This window comes from Neopelma chrysocephalum, unplaced genomic scaffold (assembly GCF_003984885.1).
Source record: "Neopelma chrysocephalum unplaced genomic scaffold, ASM398488v2 Primary Assembly neopelma1_71, whole genome shotgun sequence".
In the NCBI taxonomy this organism is placed as follows: domain Eukaryota; kingdom Metazoa; phylum Chordata; class Aves; order Passeriformes; family Pipridae; genus Neopelma; species Neopelma chrysocephalum.
This window is the reverse complement of record NW_020897731.1, coordinates 332163-350539: the sequence shown is the minus strand read 5'-3', so window position 1 is coordinate 350539 and position 18377 is coordinate 332163. Positions and strand designations below refer to the sequence as shown.

General features: G+C 38.4%; 1 protein-coding gene across 2 annotated transcripts in view; it reads right to left on the bottom strand.

Moving 5' to 3' along the window:
* Nucleotides 1-18156, bottom strand: part of GRK4 (G protein-coupled receptor kinase 4) — a 40815-nt gene extending 22659 nt beyond the window's left edge. For both annotated transcript variants that reach the window (XR_003534782.1, XM_027686552.1), the window contains exons 1-6: nucleotides 17880-18156; nucleotides 7379-7465; nucleotides 6592-6704; nucleotides 2427-2504; nucleotides 1275-1375; nucleotides 24-116 (exon numbers count right to left, since the gene is read on the bottom strand). Coding sequence is in view for 1 of the 2 variants with exons in the window: in XM_027686552.1 (XP_027542353.1) it covers nucleotides 24-116; nucleotides 1275-1375; nucleotides 2427-2504; nucleotides 6592-6704; nucleotides 7379-7465; nucleotides 17880-17931 (524 nt within the window). In the remaining variant the exon portion in view is untranslated. The remainder of the gene's footprint in view (nucleotides 1-23; nucleotides 117-1274; nucleotides 1376-2426; nucleotides 2505-6591; nucleotides 6705-7378; nucleotides 7466-17879) is intronic.
* Between the last annotated feature and the right edge of the window lie 221 nt (nucleotides 18157-18377).

Below are 18377 nucleotides of genomic sequence, written 5' to 3'. Positions count from 1 at the left end.
GCAAACATTATAAATAAACTTACTTTTCCAGCCATTTCCACTGTAAGAAACGGGAAAAATACACACTTTCTTGGTAAGCTTCAAAAGGTCTTTTGCTTAGGTATTCATGGACAATTCTAGCAGGAAAATAAACAGAAAAATAAACCCCATCTTATTCCGAAAAAAAACTGATGAAGCAGGAGATGCTATTAATCTACCAACATATATTCAAACCCACCTAAATATCAGCCTCTTGGCAGCTATTTTACGCATGAATGACCTCGCAAATATGATGTCTGGAAGTATCTAACAGGTTTCACACATTCTTTGGAGACTGGTAAATGAAATTTTATTCTAGGATTTGAAATTGAAGTACTAAATGCCATATCCAAACCTGAACACCAGGCACCTCATCATTCCCTTAAATGAAACATACCAAGATGGAGGTGGGGAGGAAAACAATTAATTCAAACTGTATAAAGGTATTTACCACAGAGAGGAAAGGGGATGACCTACATGAGATACTCCGTTTGAGACACGTTTTACTAGGTCTTCTCACACATCCCTTTCAATCTTTTAATCTCACGTTGTTATAAAGCATGCTTATTTTTGTTGACAGGGAGATGACCCAAGCAGTGACAAAACATGAAGCAATCCTTCAGACATGATCAAGCATGCCTTGAAGAACCAGAAATATGAGAAACATAAAGGCTTCAAAAGACATGTAACACTCGTAAACATGTACCATCCCTCCAAGAAAAGCCTCCCCTGCTACTACTGTGTGAAATCCCAGTCCACGACTTCAGAACAAAACCAAGTTGTATTCTTTACTGCTAACTATCACAAGAGATCCTCTAGTCAGCCATCTCAGTGGAACATAACTGTTGGCCTCAGTTCAACCTGTTTTCAAGAACCTTAAACTGTGTAACATTGTTTTCAGAAACTTTTCAAGTCCCAGTTTACAACTTCACATTTTAATGAGTACCTTCATCATGGAGAGAAGTCACTCAAAAGGTAAGAATATAATAAAGAAAAATACTATTTAACTTCACAGAATACCTGGTAGCAGACAACAGTGTGATTTTATGCAGAAATAGCATAAAAGAAAAAGCTCAGCAAAAGTCAAACATCTAAATCACATCTGAAGGAAACCTAGCTCTAATAAATCTGTTCCAAATTTCTTACCTACGCTTATTTCAGAGACCAAATGTAACAACTTCATCTTTCATTTTTCTTAGAAACACATGAATTTCTCTTGTGATACTCAAACTTAGCACTAGACATTTTTAACTTACCTAGTACAGTCCATAAAAAGATCTTTAGAAGGGTTCTTTTCCAGTCTTGCTTTACATTCATTTACTGTTTCCTGAGGTATTTCTGGCAAGTGTGCTGCAGACTTGACATAATAAAAAAGAACGAAAAGCAACAACTACAGTAATTTTCTAAATCAATAGAAAAAGTTTTGTATTCAATGTGAAATTATATCTTTAATACAGGAAAAGAAAAGGAATGGTTTGGCTAACGAGAAAAATCAAGAAAGTCATATTTGAGCAAAGTTTTTATTTATTCCCTATTACAGAAAAATGTATTGAAAGCTATTCCAGCTATTTACTACTTCAGTATCTGGGGAAACAAACTTGGCAATAAGTCAAATTTCTTTTTCTTTCCATAAGTCTACCACCACAAAAACAAGTTATCTATTTCCCTTGGCAAGATGGAAAAAAGGAGAAAGAAACATAAACTCAAGTTGGGAAACTATTTCAAACCAGACCAAAGAAATCTGGGGGGGGGAGGGATGATTTGCAAAAAACTGCATGTGACTTATGCTACTACCAAAGATATTCTCGGCAGAGATGTAGCAAATTTAGATTTTATCTGCTTTTGAGGCATCTTCAAGACCTTCTTTTGTATAAGATGACCAGAGAAGCAGAAGGAGCATCTATTCATAGAAAGCAAATGTCTAATTATATACCCACAGAAAAGCTTCAGCTGGATACCAAAAAAGAGACTCTTAATAAACGCAAAAAATCAGCTATTAATGATCACCATGGAAAATAAAAAACCAGAATGCTCCAGAAGAAAAGAGCATTTCACTTTACAAAAACCTGCAGCAATTCTGCAAATATACAGCAAAGCAACCAAAGTCTGAAAGAAACCCAAGAATTTCTCATCTTCAGACCACAAAATTCTGAGTTAATTTGTTATTCAGTTTTCTTTAGGTGTTAAATGGAGAATAAACCATAGTCATAGTCTTAAAAGCAGAGATCAGTCAAGTTTTCTGCTGAAGTTGATTGAGTGGAATTTTAGAGCACACCTCTCAGAAAGATAAAAATGGGACTAATGAAGTTTGGAAGTCAATTCACTAAAAACAGTGCAACCATTTCAATCTATTTATCTGACATTTTTCAAAACGCTTGAGAAAATATTTTGTAACATAACATATTTACCCCATTAGTGAAGTACGTCTCTAAAACTTTGAGGCCACAGTCTATACGCTTTTCATCTGAAGATACCTCATATTCTGCCTAGGGGAATGGAATTGAAAATTGAATTAATGTTCAGAGCTTTTTGGCACTTAAGTGTTTTACATGATGCTAGGTAAATTTTATCATCAATAACACAATACTCTTAATATAAAAGGAACTTAAGGCTCTCATTGTTTAAAATCTATTTAGATTTTTAGGCTACATAGTGAAACGTATGAAGAACAGTCTTAGGGAAAAAGAAAAGCATATGGAATTTAACCTTTGGAAAACATACAAGACCTAACAATTAGTCTAAATGCAATTATAGAAACTGCATCCTAGAGGTTAAATTAGATCAATTATAATGAAATAGTATTTATGTAGTATTGTAGGACACAATGATCCAGAAGGAAAACAATAAGAGTACAATTATCAGCTTTTTCTTCACTGTACTTGTTTTCCTTCGTGTATTCTTCTTAGCTAAAGTCTTGGTAAAAAGAACGATAAAACTACTTTCTACAAGGTTATGTTAACTGGAAATAAGTGAGATCTAAACCAAAACCTACTTCATTCTTTGAAAAACTGAGTAGATACAAAATTTGTCAGTTTTTGACTTAGAAATATCTGATACTGAGATGCAGAAAAACAGCCTTGTGCAATACAGCGCGTTTTGCAGATAAACAACTGGCAGCTGAACAGAGGTAGCTACTTATGGAAAAAAAACCGCAACCAACAAACCATCACAGTTACTAAAACTGAAAAACTCCAAGGACTACTTACTATTCATAATTATAAGGAATAATCTAGAAGCAAACATCAGAAGTTACAACATTTAAAGATGACACAAAATCTGGGGAAAGATGAGTTAGAAAAGAGCCATCTCAAACAGCAACCTGTATTAGGTTCATAAGCTGCGCCAACTCAATCAAAGCTTATTTCACATTTCAGAATGTAAATGCATGTACCTAAGAACAAAGAATATATGGCAGACTTCCAGAGTGGAGGGCTGTATCATACAAAACAGTTGGGCATATTAGGACAACAACCATTAGGAACCTCACAGGAAGTTCCAAGTGACTGATCTAATCAGAAGTTATTTACCTTTATTAAGAAAACTAGAACATTGAAAAATGACAGTTCAAGAACCAAACACACACATACAATACTGGGAATAACAGAATCCCTGATCTCCAGTTCTGCAATTAATCACAACTAACCCACACTGACTCACTACTAAGTCATCAACATCTTTTTCTGCTGAGACATTATGGTATCACCCACTTCAGCCCAGTACTCAAATCCATTAACAATTGCAAGCCATTGCTTTTGCTACTTCCATTCCACTACAAAAAGTCTAATGGTAAGGAATTCTGGACCTATCAAACAACCTGAGCAGGCCAGAAAAGTTCATCAACCAGAAGTTCAGCAGTGCACTTAGCACCTTTAACATTTTCAATTATGCGAAAGAGGTCACTAATTCAATACAAATAGTCAGGCATAATGTTTTAAGTGGACACTGCAATTTAAAAGGAAGTTTGAGAGATGGCCTTTCCAATTAATCCTGTTACTCACAGAGTTTAAGAGGGAAGTTTGAGCTGTCACCCATTCCTTTTCATACTTAAGTAACCCCATCCCCAGCTAGTGAAATGAGTCACTAGACTGGATAACTGTAATTCCTCACTTTAATTTCTTTCACTTATATTCAATTATTTCACAACTCTTCTTTCTGTAAAGCCAAGCTGACTTCAGATTTTAAGGTCACACCTTCTCAAGAGTTGGAGCTTACCAGTCTTAGTAATCAGTACGGGTAGACAACACAGTATTTTACTACCTTGATTTTGGACTCCTGAAATCACAGTGCTCCATATAAGAGTCAGAAAGCCCTATTAACTAAGATGCAAGGCAGATATTGTATTTTGGGATGCACGTGTATCCAGTGATTCCCAAGCATAATTCTTCACTGTGATTCTTCAAATGGAAGTTAAATAATACATTTTAAAAAAAGAAAAGTAAATTGTGAAACCATCCCTTACATCAAATTATTTTAGTTATGACAGTCTTCATTAATTCACAGAAGAAGTGCTGTTATCTACATAACATTACAGGTTGCATATTTCAAAATAATTCAATTTTTTCAGTTAGTGTAAAACAGTTACTTCTTAGAGACAACTTCACCTGAAAACTGACATCTGCAGAGCAAAGACACACCTGCCTTACAGTCACGCCTAAGGCTTTTTCTCTTTTGTGCTGCCAAAGATTCTGCTACTCCTTAACCAAGCTTTTAAGGATTAAAAATGCGTACAGAAGTCGTAACCATTTGGACACATCCACAGTTGTCAGTGGTCTGGCTTACATTCACTTCAGGATATGAGCTCCACTGTTCTGGATTTCCATTCAATCCATTCTATGTCTCCAACTATCAAACTGATCTCTGGAATTTGGTGCTAGAACAGCTCCCAAGAGTCACAAAAATATGGTGAAATGCATCTGGGGAGGAAGCCTAATTCCATAAAGATTCATTGATAAATACAAAGCAATTGTACTTATTTGACACTCAAATTCCTTTTTGGCTGATATAGTGACTCAGTTTATACTCCCACGAGGGGAAGATACAGTGAAGCGGGAGGCACAGCAATAATCCCAGGGTACTTCCTTACACCTTGCCTCTTTCAGAGCCATCTTGCATTCGGATACTGTGTTTTGGGGACGCACGTAAGCAGCAGCACTACCCCATTTCTATATTCTTTAGTCATTTGTTACCAAGAATTAAGAACAAAAATGGGTGGAATAGAAAAAAAGCTTTTCCTTTGGCAGCAATCTCAGCTTAAGCCTATATCTCATTGCTCTTGGATTAACTATAAGGGACAAAGAATAAAATGCCCTGAGCTATTATTCTCTCCTCTTAAGGGCTGTTGTGTGCCTGCCTAATTTTCTCATTACTTTCCCCCTCCCAAAGAGAGTTTTGTCTGAGGATTTTTACAAAAATGGCTGTGGGCACACTTCCTTCCTCCCCTCATTCTTCAGCATTAGATACCAAGATGCAAATGTATCAAGACTTTTTCCCTTGGTCTCTGAAAATCTGGTTTTTCTCCTTCCATAGATGGTTCTCTGAATTTCCATCTCCATTGTATTGTTTTTAATTAGCACATGCTGTCTAGCCTAGGGCTTCCATGCAAGTTGCAACATTTCCAAGCCTCTGTTTAAAGGATTTTCAAGTCTGAGTATAGTCATAATCATCCTAGAGACACCCTTTCAGGCTTAAGAAGTTAAACGGCATGTCTTCCTGAAATTCCCTCTCTCTTTCCGATCATGCCCATGTTTGTAGCTCTGACCATACCAAGATGGCAGAGATTTTATAGTAAATATTAAACATCTTCCTTAAAGTTATAGAGACAGTTTTTTGACATACATCAGAAGTTACAGCTTTACAGTTGGCACAGGGTAGATCACACTATATTTTTGTGGATGCGGCATTAGGGAACAGACACGTGTAGAGAAAACTAATAAATTGTGGTGAGCTAACCCTAGGAGGCAGTTAGGCCCCACATAGCCTCTCACTCACTTCCCCCCACTGATAATCAGAAGGGCAGAAGTGAGAAATCCTGTGGCTTAAATTAAAGATAGTTTGATAAAGCAAAGCTGCATGTACAAGCAAAGCAAAGTAAGACATAAACTAATTTCTTCCCACTGGCAGGGAGACATTTAGCCATTTCCAGGAAAGCAGGGCTTCGGCACCACGCTAACAGCTAGCTGGCATGACAAACACCAAATTTTAACTTCCCCCCTTTCTCTTTCTTTCCCCAGTTTTTATTGCTGAGCACAGCACCATATGGTTTGGGATATCCCTTGGGGTCAGCTGTCCTGGCTGTGTCCACTCCCAACTTCTTGTGCACCCCCAGCCCACTCACTTCTAGGGCAGCAAGAGAAACACTGAAGGCCTTGACATTGTGCAATTATTGTTCAGCAAGAACTAAAACATTACAGTTATTAACACTGTTTCAGTCAAAAATCCAAAACATAGCACAGCATGACCTACATTGAAGACAATTAATCTATTCCAGCCACAGACAGCACAAAAATCAAATGTTTACATAAAATATATAAGCAATTGCCTATTGGTAACCATCTTCAATTTCTCAGTGCTTACCACTGCATCCAGAAATTCGATGCATCTTTTCAAATCTGGTCTGGAATCACAGAACTGTCTGAAGAGAAGTCTTCCTATAGGCTGTTTGTCACAAAGCTGGCTATAGTCTCTTTCTGGGAAAGAAACAATAAGTAAATATCTTTATTTATTTTATTTTTGTAATATCACAGTCCTTATTCCCACTTGAGGTCAGAACAACATCACTGAAACATGAAGATTTTACATTAACGTATTTAGCAAAGATACCATAAATATGCAATGATCCCAAAGAATAGTGAAACACTCTTCAGTCACATCTGACTCTTATAGACTATCACATTTACTAAAAACACATTGAATTATATGTTTGAGTTTCATTTAGGTTAGGGTGCAGAAAGCAACAATATTGTGAAAGAGCAATACCAAAGCAAATGAGATTGTTTGGAAAGAGGGAATACAAGATAATAACAGAAAAGGTTAAAAAATTATTACAAGACATTAGGGAAAAAGAGTGAAATATATAACCACATCATTCAATTTATAACATGAGCCTTTTTCTAATTCATGGTTTTGTAAATCTATCCTTTAGGAACAGTTTCCTTTAACAAACAAGGAGCTGGGATACAGCTTTTATCTTCTCATAAATTTATTTTCTCATAAATTCTCCATCATATTAAAAGTTCAATAGCTTTTTTTGCCAATTAGCACTGGGAAGCAAGACAGAATCCTTTCCATTAACACCACCAAACTGTTACCCTTCCGTCTCAAAAACAATCAGCCAGACCATTTAATTCTACAGGACACTTACCAATTGAGGATCTAATACCTTCACAGTGACTAACAGGTGGCAACTTCAGCATCTCTTTCCATTTTTTACTACGCCCACTCCGTTTGCCTAGAAGAAAAATATGAGTAATGAGTAATACTATGTCAGAATAAAATTAAACATAACATTAACAGCATAAAATTAGTTCCATTCTGCACAGATGTATCAGACTACCTTTCATGCCTAGACAGAAATTCATCTACAAGGATATCCAAACCAACAACAAACATAATATGGAAGAACTTCTACATGAAACACTGAAAAATGCAGGAAGTCTTTTGCAAGACAAATATTTCCCATTTTGGCTGTGTATATAGAATATCTCTGCAGAGACAAGGCAAATACCTAGGTATTCTGAAAGTTACAAACAAAACTGAAACATCAAAGACAGAAACAAAAAAAAATTTGAGAATTATCTCTTAACCATGGTAAAGAACGGAAGAGGTTAAAGTTGCGCAACAAAATACCAAGAACAAAGTTCTTGGATAATCAAGTTGTACATAAATATTCTCTTTCTTTTTCTAAGGGCAGTAAGACAAGACTCCTCTAATAAATGAGAGGGCACAGCTCAAATACACACCATTTATTCTAGACGATAGTAGGATACAGGATATCAGGAAGAACTTAGCTGTTGTGGAATTCAGATATTTTCAATGCTTCAGATTTCACAGCATTAGTATTGAATGGATTTAAAAAAATTATTACAGTATTTTTCCTATTGTTTCTCAAAAAATATAGCTGTGCTACTTCTTCTCAGTCTTCTACTGGACTTTTAACACATTGGCTTCTTCATGTCAAGGTAATCTCATTTACAGAAGATATTTATCAAAAAAGCAAACCTAGACACAGGAACATATATATATATATATATACATATATATATGCATTTGCAAACACAAAACATTTCAGCAGAAGAGTCATATTTTGCTGCAAAATATTTTAAAAGAAGATTTTGCTAAGTGATACGACCAGATGCATTTCCATGTGACAGAACAGTAGCAAATCTGCACAGAAACTTTCTAAGTGCACCAAAGCAGTACATACTGTTAACCACAATGGGAGAGAAAGGAAGGGAGTTACCCCATGCAACCCGAATAGAAACCAAGCTGCAAAGAGGACTCAACTCTTTCAGAATTAAATCATTAGGGAGAAAGGAACTAACACCTTCAGAATAACAAGTATTTAAAAAAAGCCCCCCTTCACTCAAACATACAGTTTCTTGAACAGTTCCACCATTTCAGTTAGAGCAGTCACAGCTTAGTGGACCTTAGCTCATACCAAATTTACATGATCCTGGCTAACAGAAACACTGACATCTCACTGTGCTGCTGCAACAAAACATTCTCAACTGTAGTATCCCTAGAAAAGTAAACAAATAGGGAATAAAAAAACCTGTAAACATTGCCTTGCAGACATTATTGCAGACTTATGCAGTAAGTGTCAGACAACTAAAACTTACTCTCTAAAAAAAACAACTTCTGCACTTCATTTCCTGATATCACTTATGCAGGTCATTTGCCTTCCAAAATGCTTTAGAATACAAACATATGGAATCTACTTCCCATCCCATGCTTCATGCAGTACCAGAATTAATAATGAAGTTGTAATTACCAGCATCATTAAAATAAACTCCAACTACTTGAACAAAATACTTTTGATCTTAAGAAGTTCAATATACACGTGAAAAAAATCAAATCACACAAAGCAAAGAGCCTTTCCAAGAGAACTGAATACAAACAAAATCAAGGAATATTGACATAGACAGCCTGTACACAGACACTGAATAACAAGGCCTGAGTATAGATTATTATGTGATCATGAAAAGCAATGGTCAGAAGTGTTAATTTTAGCCATGTAACCAAAAAATACACAGAAGGTCCACAGAAGTTATATTTTTTCTGTTAAAAAGTGCCCAGAAAGACTAATTTGTGCATGACACTGTACAATCAGTACTGACCAAGAATGACAAATTGACCCAAATTCATACCACACTGCTGTTTGGAAGAAGTAAAACTGAACTTTATGTACACCAAGTATACCATCTTCTGAAGCACAGTCAAAGAAAAACACCAAAACCACCCCAACCCAAAAAAAAATAGAGGGTCACTGGTGCATTATACTTCAAGTACAACACAAGAAAGTGCTGGACTTGTTTTCTTTTTGCCCCAAATATTTGGCCAGTTACTTATGATGTGACCATTATGAACTTCATTTTACAAAAAAGACCACATGCTAGAATGCAACTGAATTCATCATCCTATAGAAGCTGATAAAGACTACATATAATTTATTAATGACACAAAAGAATTGAGCGCTTAGGAATATCAACCACATCAACATGCTCTCTTTTCTCTGAACTGAATGTTCTTGTATTTACAGCAAATGCACTGTAAAAGTCTGTAAGTCCCAGTAATGTAAAGAGCCATTTCTGGTAAAAGTTATGGCAGGAGGCCAATTTGTTTGTCATGTTGCTCCCTAATTGCAAAATCCTTTTCCATTTCTGAAGCAGTTTAAAAGAAGAATCAAATCAAATTATAACAGTTGTGGTTTAAAAGTGTCTTAATATTGATTTCAGAGCTTCTATTCTGGATCTCATTCTAAAATACTTAAGATAAAATTCTTCCAGAAAGACCAACAGCTTACTTTCCAACAGAGCAGCAAAGCCATTAGGTTAATCTGCTTTATGGTTGACCTCTGTGGCTTAGATGAATTACCACTTTGCCTCTTTCAGATGTAATTGCTGGCTAAGAACAATGTCCAACTTGAAGCGACTCATCTTGTACAAAGAGAAGGGTGGATGCAGCAACACACCATTAGAGTGAGGAGAGACCACAATTACATTTGCAGGAACATGAGAACCTTACCTTCTTCTCCTCCCCAAATTACTTCTTAGAGTTACAGTTTCAACATCTGCCTCTTTACAGGTTTTCTCTTCTTAAAATGATACATACAAAATTCAGTTGGGTCATTGCACTATAATATGGCATGGGAAAGATGTTTAGATGTTTTAATTTCTCAATATTTTTTTTTAAACTTCAGAGAAATATTTGAAAAATGTATGTAAGGCAAAGTGGTTGGCTTATTCATCAGTAAAACCACAACTAGTTGCAAAAAAAAAAAGAAACTGCTGTGGTAAAACAAAGCAATCTATGTAGAGAAATAAGAATATATTTCAAGTCATCAGATGGACTTCCCACAGCCACAGTGATCTTTCTTACAGACAGGATTTGCAGACTGACTCTCATTTCACTGAGCACATTGTTCACTGAACATTACTGTCGTTCTTCCTTGAGACAGAAAATTTGGATTCTGTCAAACAGAATGAAAATGGTGAGAAGCATCGTAGTGTCTTTGGCTAATAAATGTACACAGACCATATGTGGTCACATTCAGTGGCTGTTCAGGGACCTCCGTGCCTCAGCTCTCCTGCCTGTGCAGGGCAAGCACCGTGTGTGTGTCTGGGAAGCACAGAGCTCCACAGCACCGGGGTGCACGATTGCTACAACTTCATTCTTGCAAAACTGATTCCACAAACCAGACTGTCAGATACCAGCTGAGAAATTCATACTAGACCACACCCAGATAAGCTCTGAAAGCATAAAACTGTAACAAGATGACAACCCACAGCACGCCTTTAACTGTATAAATCAAATCAATGGCTTCAATGAAAAAATGCAAAACAATTGATACAGAAGCTATACATCACCTACACTGAGATGCATGAAAATAACCCAGGCACATACAGTGCCTTAAAATACGTATTTCCCACAGCAGAGACAGTTTTAGACATGTTTCCTAACAGGTTTAAAACTCACATGAATTCAAATCTTCTCCTACTTGCACATTTTCCTTCAAATGACTCACAATAAGGATTAAAAGTTTTCACTAAAAAAAAAAATTCAAAACATTCCTGTTAAACTGTGGCCTTATGCTATACAGACGTTTATAAACACTGTCCATTAAGTAACAAATTTTGATGGTAAGCCCTTACTGGGAAAGATCCACCTTCAAGACACAAAATACTGGGGAACTATTACCTCAGGTCCTCAGATCAGACCATAACACTGGAGTAGCACTGAGTTCAGGCTGGAAGACAAGTTCACACACACCACCACTTGAGAAAGGCTGTTGTGCTTCCAGTTCTAGAGACAACTCATATGCTACTGCTTTGAGGATCACTGCAGCCTTCTCAACCTTCTCCATTCTGCAGGTCAGATGTGTTTTTCAACATCTGTGTTCCTTCAAAAACAAGTCTGGTCACAGCTTAACAACTAGGTTAAATAGAGTGGCAACTCTTTTCTATGGAGAAAGATTTTTTTTTTTCCCCCCAGACATATGAGACATAGAATCTGGCTGGTTCTCAGTAAATTCACAAGACCACCTGGCTGAAAATCCAGGTTTCAGCACCAGGTAGGCACCTAACTCGTCAGCATTTCAAAGGCCAAGGCACTTGTGAACGCAAACAGAAGCAAAAATGCAAGCAGTACAATAAATAAACACATCAAAGACACCTACAGGTTACAGACTGTTATGGCCTTTATAAGATAATATCACTCACACTCCTGGATTCAAGTGCACAGAGTTGGACTTCAGCAAGGTAATGCTGGAGTCCTCTCGCTTATCTGCCTGTCAGCACAGTGACACTGGGAGCAGTTCAAGCCCAGCTCTCGATGTGAATATTTGTGCAGCTTGTTTATGTGCACAATCCCTTATTGTTCCCACAGCTATAACCACTCGAACAACTGGTTCTTCACATCGGCTCTCCACACAACTCCAGGGATCATGTGCACATGGAGGAATGCTGGTGCATACACATTGCACAGCTCCTGCACTTCCAGCAATTAGGTACGGAATGAAAGTCTTGTAGCAACTTAAGTAAATGTAACTCATATGAACCAGAACTTGTTAATCTAAGCTTGCAATCAAACAATGTAACATCTGTGTATACATTTCATTTTGAAGTGTCTATAACAAATTAATGAACAGGATTTACTAGAGGGGAAAAAAAACAGTAAGAAAACTATGATTTTACAGACAACTCCTTGACAAACAAGGTTTTTTTTTATCGTGACAGGACATCAACACTGCAACAGATATTAAAGAAATAAAATTCCTTTAAGTAGATTGTGAAACCTCTACTATAATTGCCACATTTGACATAACCAAAGCAGCATGGTGTATCAATAACTAGACCTCTCATGTTGTGTTTATTTAGTAAATGTAATTATTTAAGATTCCAACATGCCCACATGCATTCTTCTTACAGCTCATTAAATAAAGGACAAAAAGGCAGACATTGTGCATAATTCTGTACAAACACAGGAAGACATGTTTCCTGCCACAATGAGTTTACAACAATTTAAAGCACAATTCAATAAGGGAGTGCAATAGAACATAGGAGGCAAACGAGGGAAGAACTGACAACAATTAAAAGCAACTACAAAAAGCCTCGGCACTCTCCTGTTAAAACTCATATTTACTGCTGGTGAATGGACTTTCTGGGTATGAGTGTGCCTTGGTTTCCCCCTTGTCCATACCCCTTAAATAATTAAAGATTTTAGTTCAGTTCAGTAGCCAAATTGCACTGATCTGAGCAATCTCCTTAGAATTATTTTCCTAGTTACAAAAACACACATTATAGGATACCTTCCTTCTATCATCATCAGCACTATACTGAATTATTACCCCATACTGCAAGCAAAAGTAGGATGTATTTCACCTGCAGAATTATTCCAATTGCTTTTAAGCCTAGACAGATAAAACCCACTCTTTGAGTGGACTGCTTACTTTCTGTGAAGAGTGCTTCATAACACAATTATCAGTGCTGAAACAAGTATCCTGCAGGATTCACTTAAGCCACACTGTGATCACACTCTCTTACTGAAGGGTTCCTGCTAAATCCATCCTTGGGCTGCACCTAGCAATTATCAAATCTGCAGGAGCTTACTGATCCATCTGACAACTAATTTTGGGAAGAAAACCCCAAACCCAAAACACCCAGCAACATAGGAAAAAACCCACCACAAAATCCCACACATCCCAGATTGGTTCATGGATCCAGCTGGAAACTACCTCACCCATTCTGCAACCACAGCCTAGAATCAACACAACCAAGAGCTGGGAGAAAATTTGCTTGAGGCATGACCTTAATTTAGCCAAAATCAATCAGGACACAGAGGATATTATATGCCTAACAGCAGACCCAATTTCCATTTACAAACTGCTCCTGCCACAGCAGTACAAATGAATTTTAAACGGATGCAAATGGACCAGGTATGTTTAAAATGTACTCTTGGCATGGATCCTCAACTGGAGTAAACTGCCATTGACTTCAAAGGAACTACATATCTACCCTTTGGGTGTATTTTTGGAGACTATTACTGTAGGCAATGAAAAAAGAAAGACTCCTAAGCAGTTTAAAACATACAGAGATTAATTTCTTTCCTTCAAAACATCACAGACTATGTGTGGGTTGCTGAAATGAATTTGGGGCTTACATATACTCAAAGGATTTACTGAGAGTGATAGAAATATCTACAAAAACCAGAAGATACAAACATAAAGAGAAAAGTGAATATAAAATACAAATATCTTTTGGTGAACTTTGAGGTTTTTTTCAGAATAGCCTTGTTTATATTTATTATTTCTCTCCATTTATGAGACAATTCATCAGAGAGATACTAATTTCAAAGATATTTCTGCTGGGGAAATATGAATGTGTTAATTGCTCTGCTCTTGTACACAACCAGAAGTCATATTGCTGTACACTATTCTTTTACACATAAAAATCCCTGTATGTGAAAATCTGAGTAAGGAGAACATAGAATTGCAAGCTTTCACACCAGCTATCTCAGTTCATACATCACTATCACTTAACACTTACCTGTTTCTGTATCTCAGTTCCTGCACCTCAGTGCTCATAAGATCAACTTTGAGTTTGCTTTATAATCTCTTGTTTTTCTACTGAGTCACTTGTGCTTGTTCCACCACAGGGTTCACCTTAAGAGGAAGTTTTCCCTTTTTCTTTCTCACATACAGGTTTCCCTCAAAAAGTAAGGTGCACACAAGAGGAAAGACCTGGATTGGCACAGATGGCCACTTATCCCAGGAATCTGGGATGGGGAATCCCGGAACATTTTGCACTGCAGTCTTCATCTGGAGGCAAATCCCTCCATGGGCAGGTTAGCTCTCAGCAAAAGCAGGTCAACTGGAAAAGTGGACAAGGAAAGAAAAACTCCCAATATAGCTCCCGACTCCTAAACCTTTGATCCATGAAGTACCAAAGGGTACTTTGTGTCATCACAGTATTTTCTAGTAGCAGGGACATTCAAGCGTCCTGAATTATGAGCCACCATTGACATCCATAAGAGCAAAGAATTGGCATTTGATTATTTACCAAGTCACATTTAAAGAAGATAAGGAATCCTCCTGGCTTTCCTTCTTCACATAAAGAAGTGTTGTAGTTGCTACAGAGATATTACAAGTCTTTAATGGAAAGGGGCTTCTATTAAAATAATCTGTTTTATTAAAAGGTGTAAATATCCTCTCATGGACAAAATTTAAAGTTTTGAGGCTGGGGGAAAGCTGGGGTTGGATATGGCATAAACAATGGGATTAGTAAACTCCCATAAAGAAAAGTTATCATCATGTAAATTGAATTAGAAATAATAATAAAAAATATCAATTAAATAAATTAACAGTAAGACTGTTAGTGAGAAGGTGGAAGGTAGTGCAGAAACAGAGAGCAATACCACTTTGTTTCTGTTCTGTAGGAGAGGAAAGCAGTAAAAGATGCATTCCAAGCACACTAGTTACTTCCTTGCTCTCTAATGACATAGATTAAATTTACTTTCTACATATCAAATCAGATTTAAACAGTAACATGAATCTGGATGTTCAAGGTGTGCTGATCCTGCACACCTACAAATTTAAAATCCAAATTATATTCACATCCTTAATACATTGACATCCAGAAGTATTAGAGTATCTAAAATAAGAGGAAAATTATAAGTACAAATCTGGGATCACGATTTTGACTGTCAGGTCTGGTTATGTGCTCAGGTATGATTTGATGTTATTTATGGGAGATTTCTGAATTCTCATTAAACCTCTGCCATAGCCTCTCACCAGAACTGGACAGGTACACAACAGCTTTAATTCAGTTTCTATATTTGCAAAATGAAAATGACACATCTCTGGGGTTAAAAGACTTTGTAAGATGCATTCAAGGGTACAGTCTTTTACTGCTCTCATCTTCATCAGAAAAGAATCTCAAGTTAGACTGAGATTGACCAATGCAAGCCATAATTAAACCTCACTGGTTTCTTCTGACATGTCACTGCAAACTATAAAATAAGAGCACAGTAGTTTAAATGTTATTTCATTTACTTTTACAACTGAAATATTTATCCAGGTCAACACCTTCTCTTATCCACGCTGAGAAAAATGATTAATGATGTGGCTCAAGCCTATACATGAAAATAAGTAAAGCTGCTATTTTATACTAGATTAGGATTTCACTTTCTTCCATGGGAAACAGTAATTCTGCACTTTTCCATACTATCCCACCTCTCTATACATGATACAGTGAGGTAACAGGAACATGAAAGTCTGCTCTTCTGTCTCAGTTGTGAGGCCCTTTTAGCAAAGAATATATTTCAGTAAAATATCTATCTCACATACTAACTTTGCAAATTCCATTACCTTGCAGTCTACTGGCACATAAGAACAGAGCTGGGACAGGGACTTTACAGAATGGTCCTGACAGATGCAGTAAACCAGACACTCCCAGACCAGACAGATCATGCAACAGTCAGAAAATACTTTCCTTTCAATAAGTGTTTTGAAAAACGTGACATAAGAAGTATCCCGTGCACAGAATTCAGACCTGAAAAGGTTAAAAACCTTCTACCAATTGATCAATGGAGTTCTAGAGTTTTAAAGCCAGAAATCACATTTTTTGTGCATGCTTACAAAACAGCCCAGGCCAAGTGAAGGTACAAAAGAATAACAGTTTATTACCACAACTTTTATAAGCCTCACGTCAGGTAGAACTGATCTTCTTCACATCAGCTGCTGTCAGACTTTCATTTAGTTCATTAAAATATCTTGTTTGGTCAGTTCTACCACTATAATTTATTTTAAACATAGTGAAAACTTAACTAAAGAGGCAACCTGACATTAAGCAGCCACTTAAAAGCCTTTCCAGATTACCACTCCACTCTTTGTGGTGAGGGTTTGGGCACAGTAAAGTTTTGAGCCAGATTCCACTTTCCCTTCATTTCTCAGATCACTTTAATGCAAATTCCAAATTCAGGCAGCACCACCACAGACATGTTACCGTCAGTGAAACCAGCCAAAACACGTTCTCTAGTTTGAGGTGGTCTCTTTAGCTAAGGTTGGGAAAAGGCCCAAAATTGTGATCACTGCTCTGGTTTTTAAACCCCACTTCAAAGTCAAAAAGCTGATTTTCCTCTCCTGCTGCTTAAGGCAAATTTAACTGGATACACATATGGCGTAAGTGCCAAACCCATTTAGAGTTGGAGGAACTTGCAAAACATACAGAGGCAGATTCTGTTGTTCTTACTCACTTTGAACAGCTCCAGCTAACCTAATGGAACTTCTCTACCCAATTAAGAAAAGCAAGATCCAATCCAAAAAGAATAGGCACATTTTATAGTTGAAAAACATACTCTGCACGAAGTACAGTGGTAATCTGGGGAGGCTTTAAAGCGGTCATTTAATGGACAGTTATATACATGAAAAAGCAGTAGGACTATCTTATTTCAGAATTTTTTTTAACAGGAACCACGTGTTATACTAAATTAATTATCCAAAACGTTTGTTAGTTGAGGGGAGGAATCTCCAACTCAAGGTGTTCTGGGGAGTCAAACTGTAAGTACTAATCTAATGGAAAACAGCACACTTTTGCATTAAGTTAATACAAAATATTCGATTGCAAAGTACAGGTCGCATTCACCAGCTCTGTTTTTCACAGGCAGGAATTTCAACAAGATGGAGTGCAAGGTTTTCCCAGAGAAGTCTTATGTCACTTCGTCCTTTATGCCCATGTGCACATATATTTATAAACAAACCGAGAACTACAGACGAACGACCTTCTTAAAACATCCGGTAAAAACACTATTTGAATCAAGGGGGGAGGAGGAAGGGGTGTTTTTTTTTTCAGAAGCAAAGCCACACGGCTGTAACTCCAAGCTGATCCCGCGGAGGAGCGGGGCAGGTGCCTCGGGGCACTACCCGGGACTCACCGGGACGGTTCCCGCCGCCTCCCCCGAGGGGTCCCCCCCCGCCTGGACCCCCTGCCCGCAGCCTCTCCTCCCTCCCACCCTCTCCTCCTCCATCACTTCCTCTCCCCCTGCCCGCGGGCCCCTTTCCCCCTCACCTCAGACCCTTTTCCTCCCCCGCCGTGCGCCCCCAGCCCGCCCCGCCTCGCCCTCCCGCTTCTCCTCCCCGCGGCTCTCACCCTCCCGGGCTTTCAGCAGCACCGTGTTGGCCACGATGTTCTCGATCTCCATGGTCGGGGGCTCCTTCCCCTCAGGGCAGCCGGAGCGGGGGCCGCCCCTACAGCCTCCTTCGCCCACTCCTCCAGCCCCGCCACCGCCGCGGCGCCAAGCCTCGGCTCATCCGGCCCCACAGGACCTCAGCGCCGCGCTCGCCTCTTCCCCATCACCCGCTGCTCGCCCCGGCACCGCGCTCCCCCTCCTCGAAGGCGGAGGCGGGGAGCGGGCAGCTCCCGCCCGCCCCGGCCATGGCTCCTCCGCCCGCCCCAGGCTGCACCGCCCCGCGCTCCTGCGCCACCGCCCCCTCACAGCTGCCTGGGACTACAAATCCCAGCAGGCACAGCGCGGCGCACGCGGGGGAGACGTCGGTGCTGCCGCGCGGAGCCTTTTGGGATATGCAGTGCGCTAAGCCTTCCCCCGACTCGTCTCAAAGCGGGAGGGGAGGAGAGTGTCAGTTATCG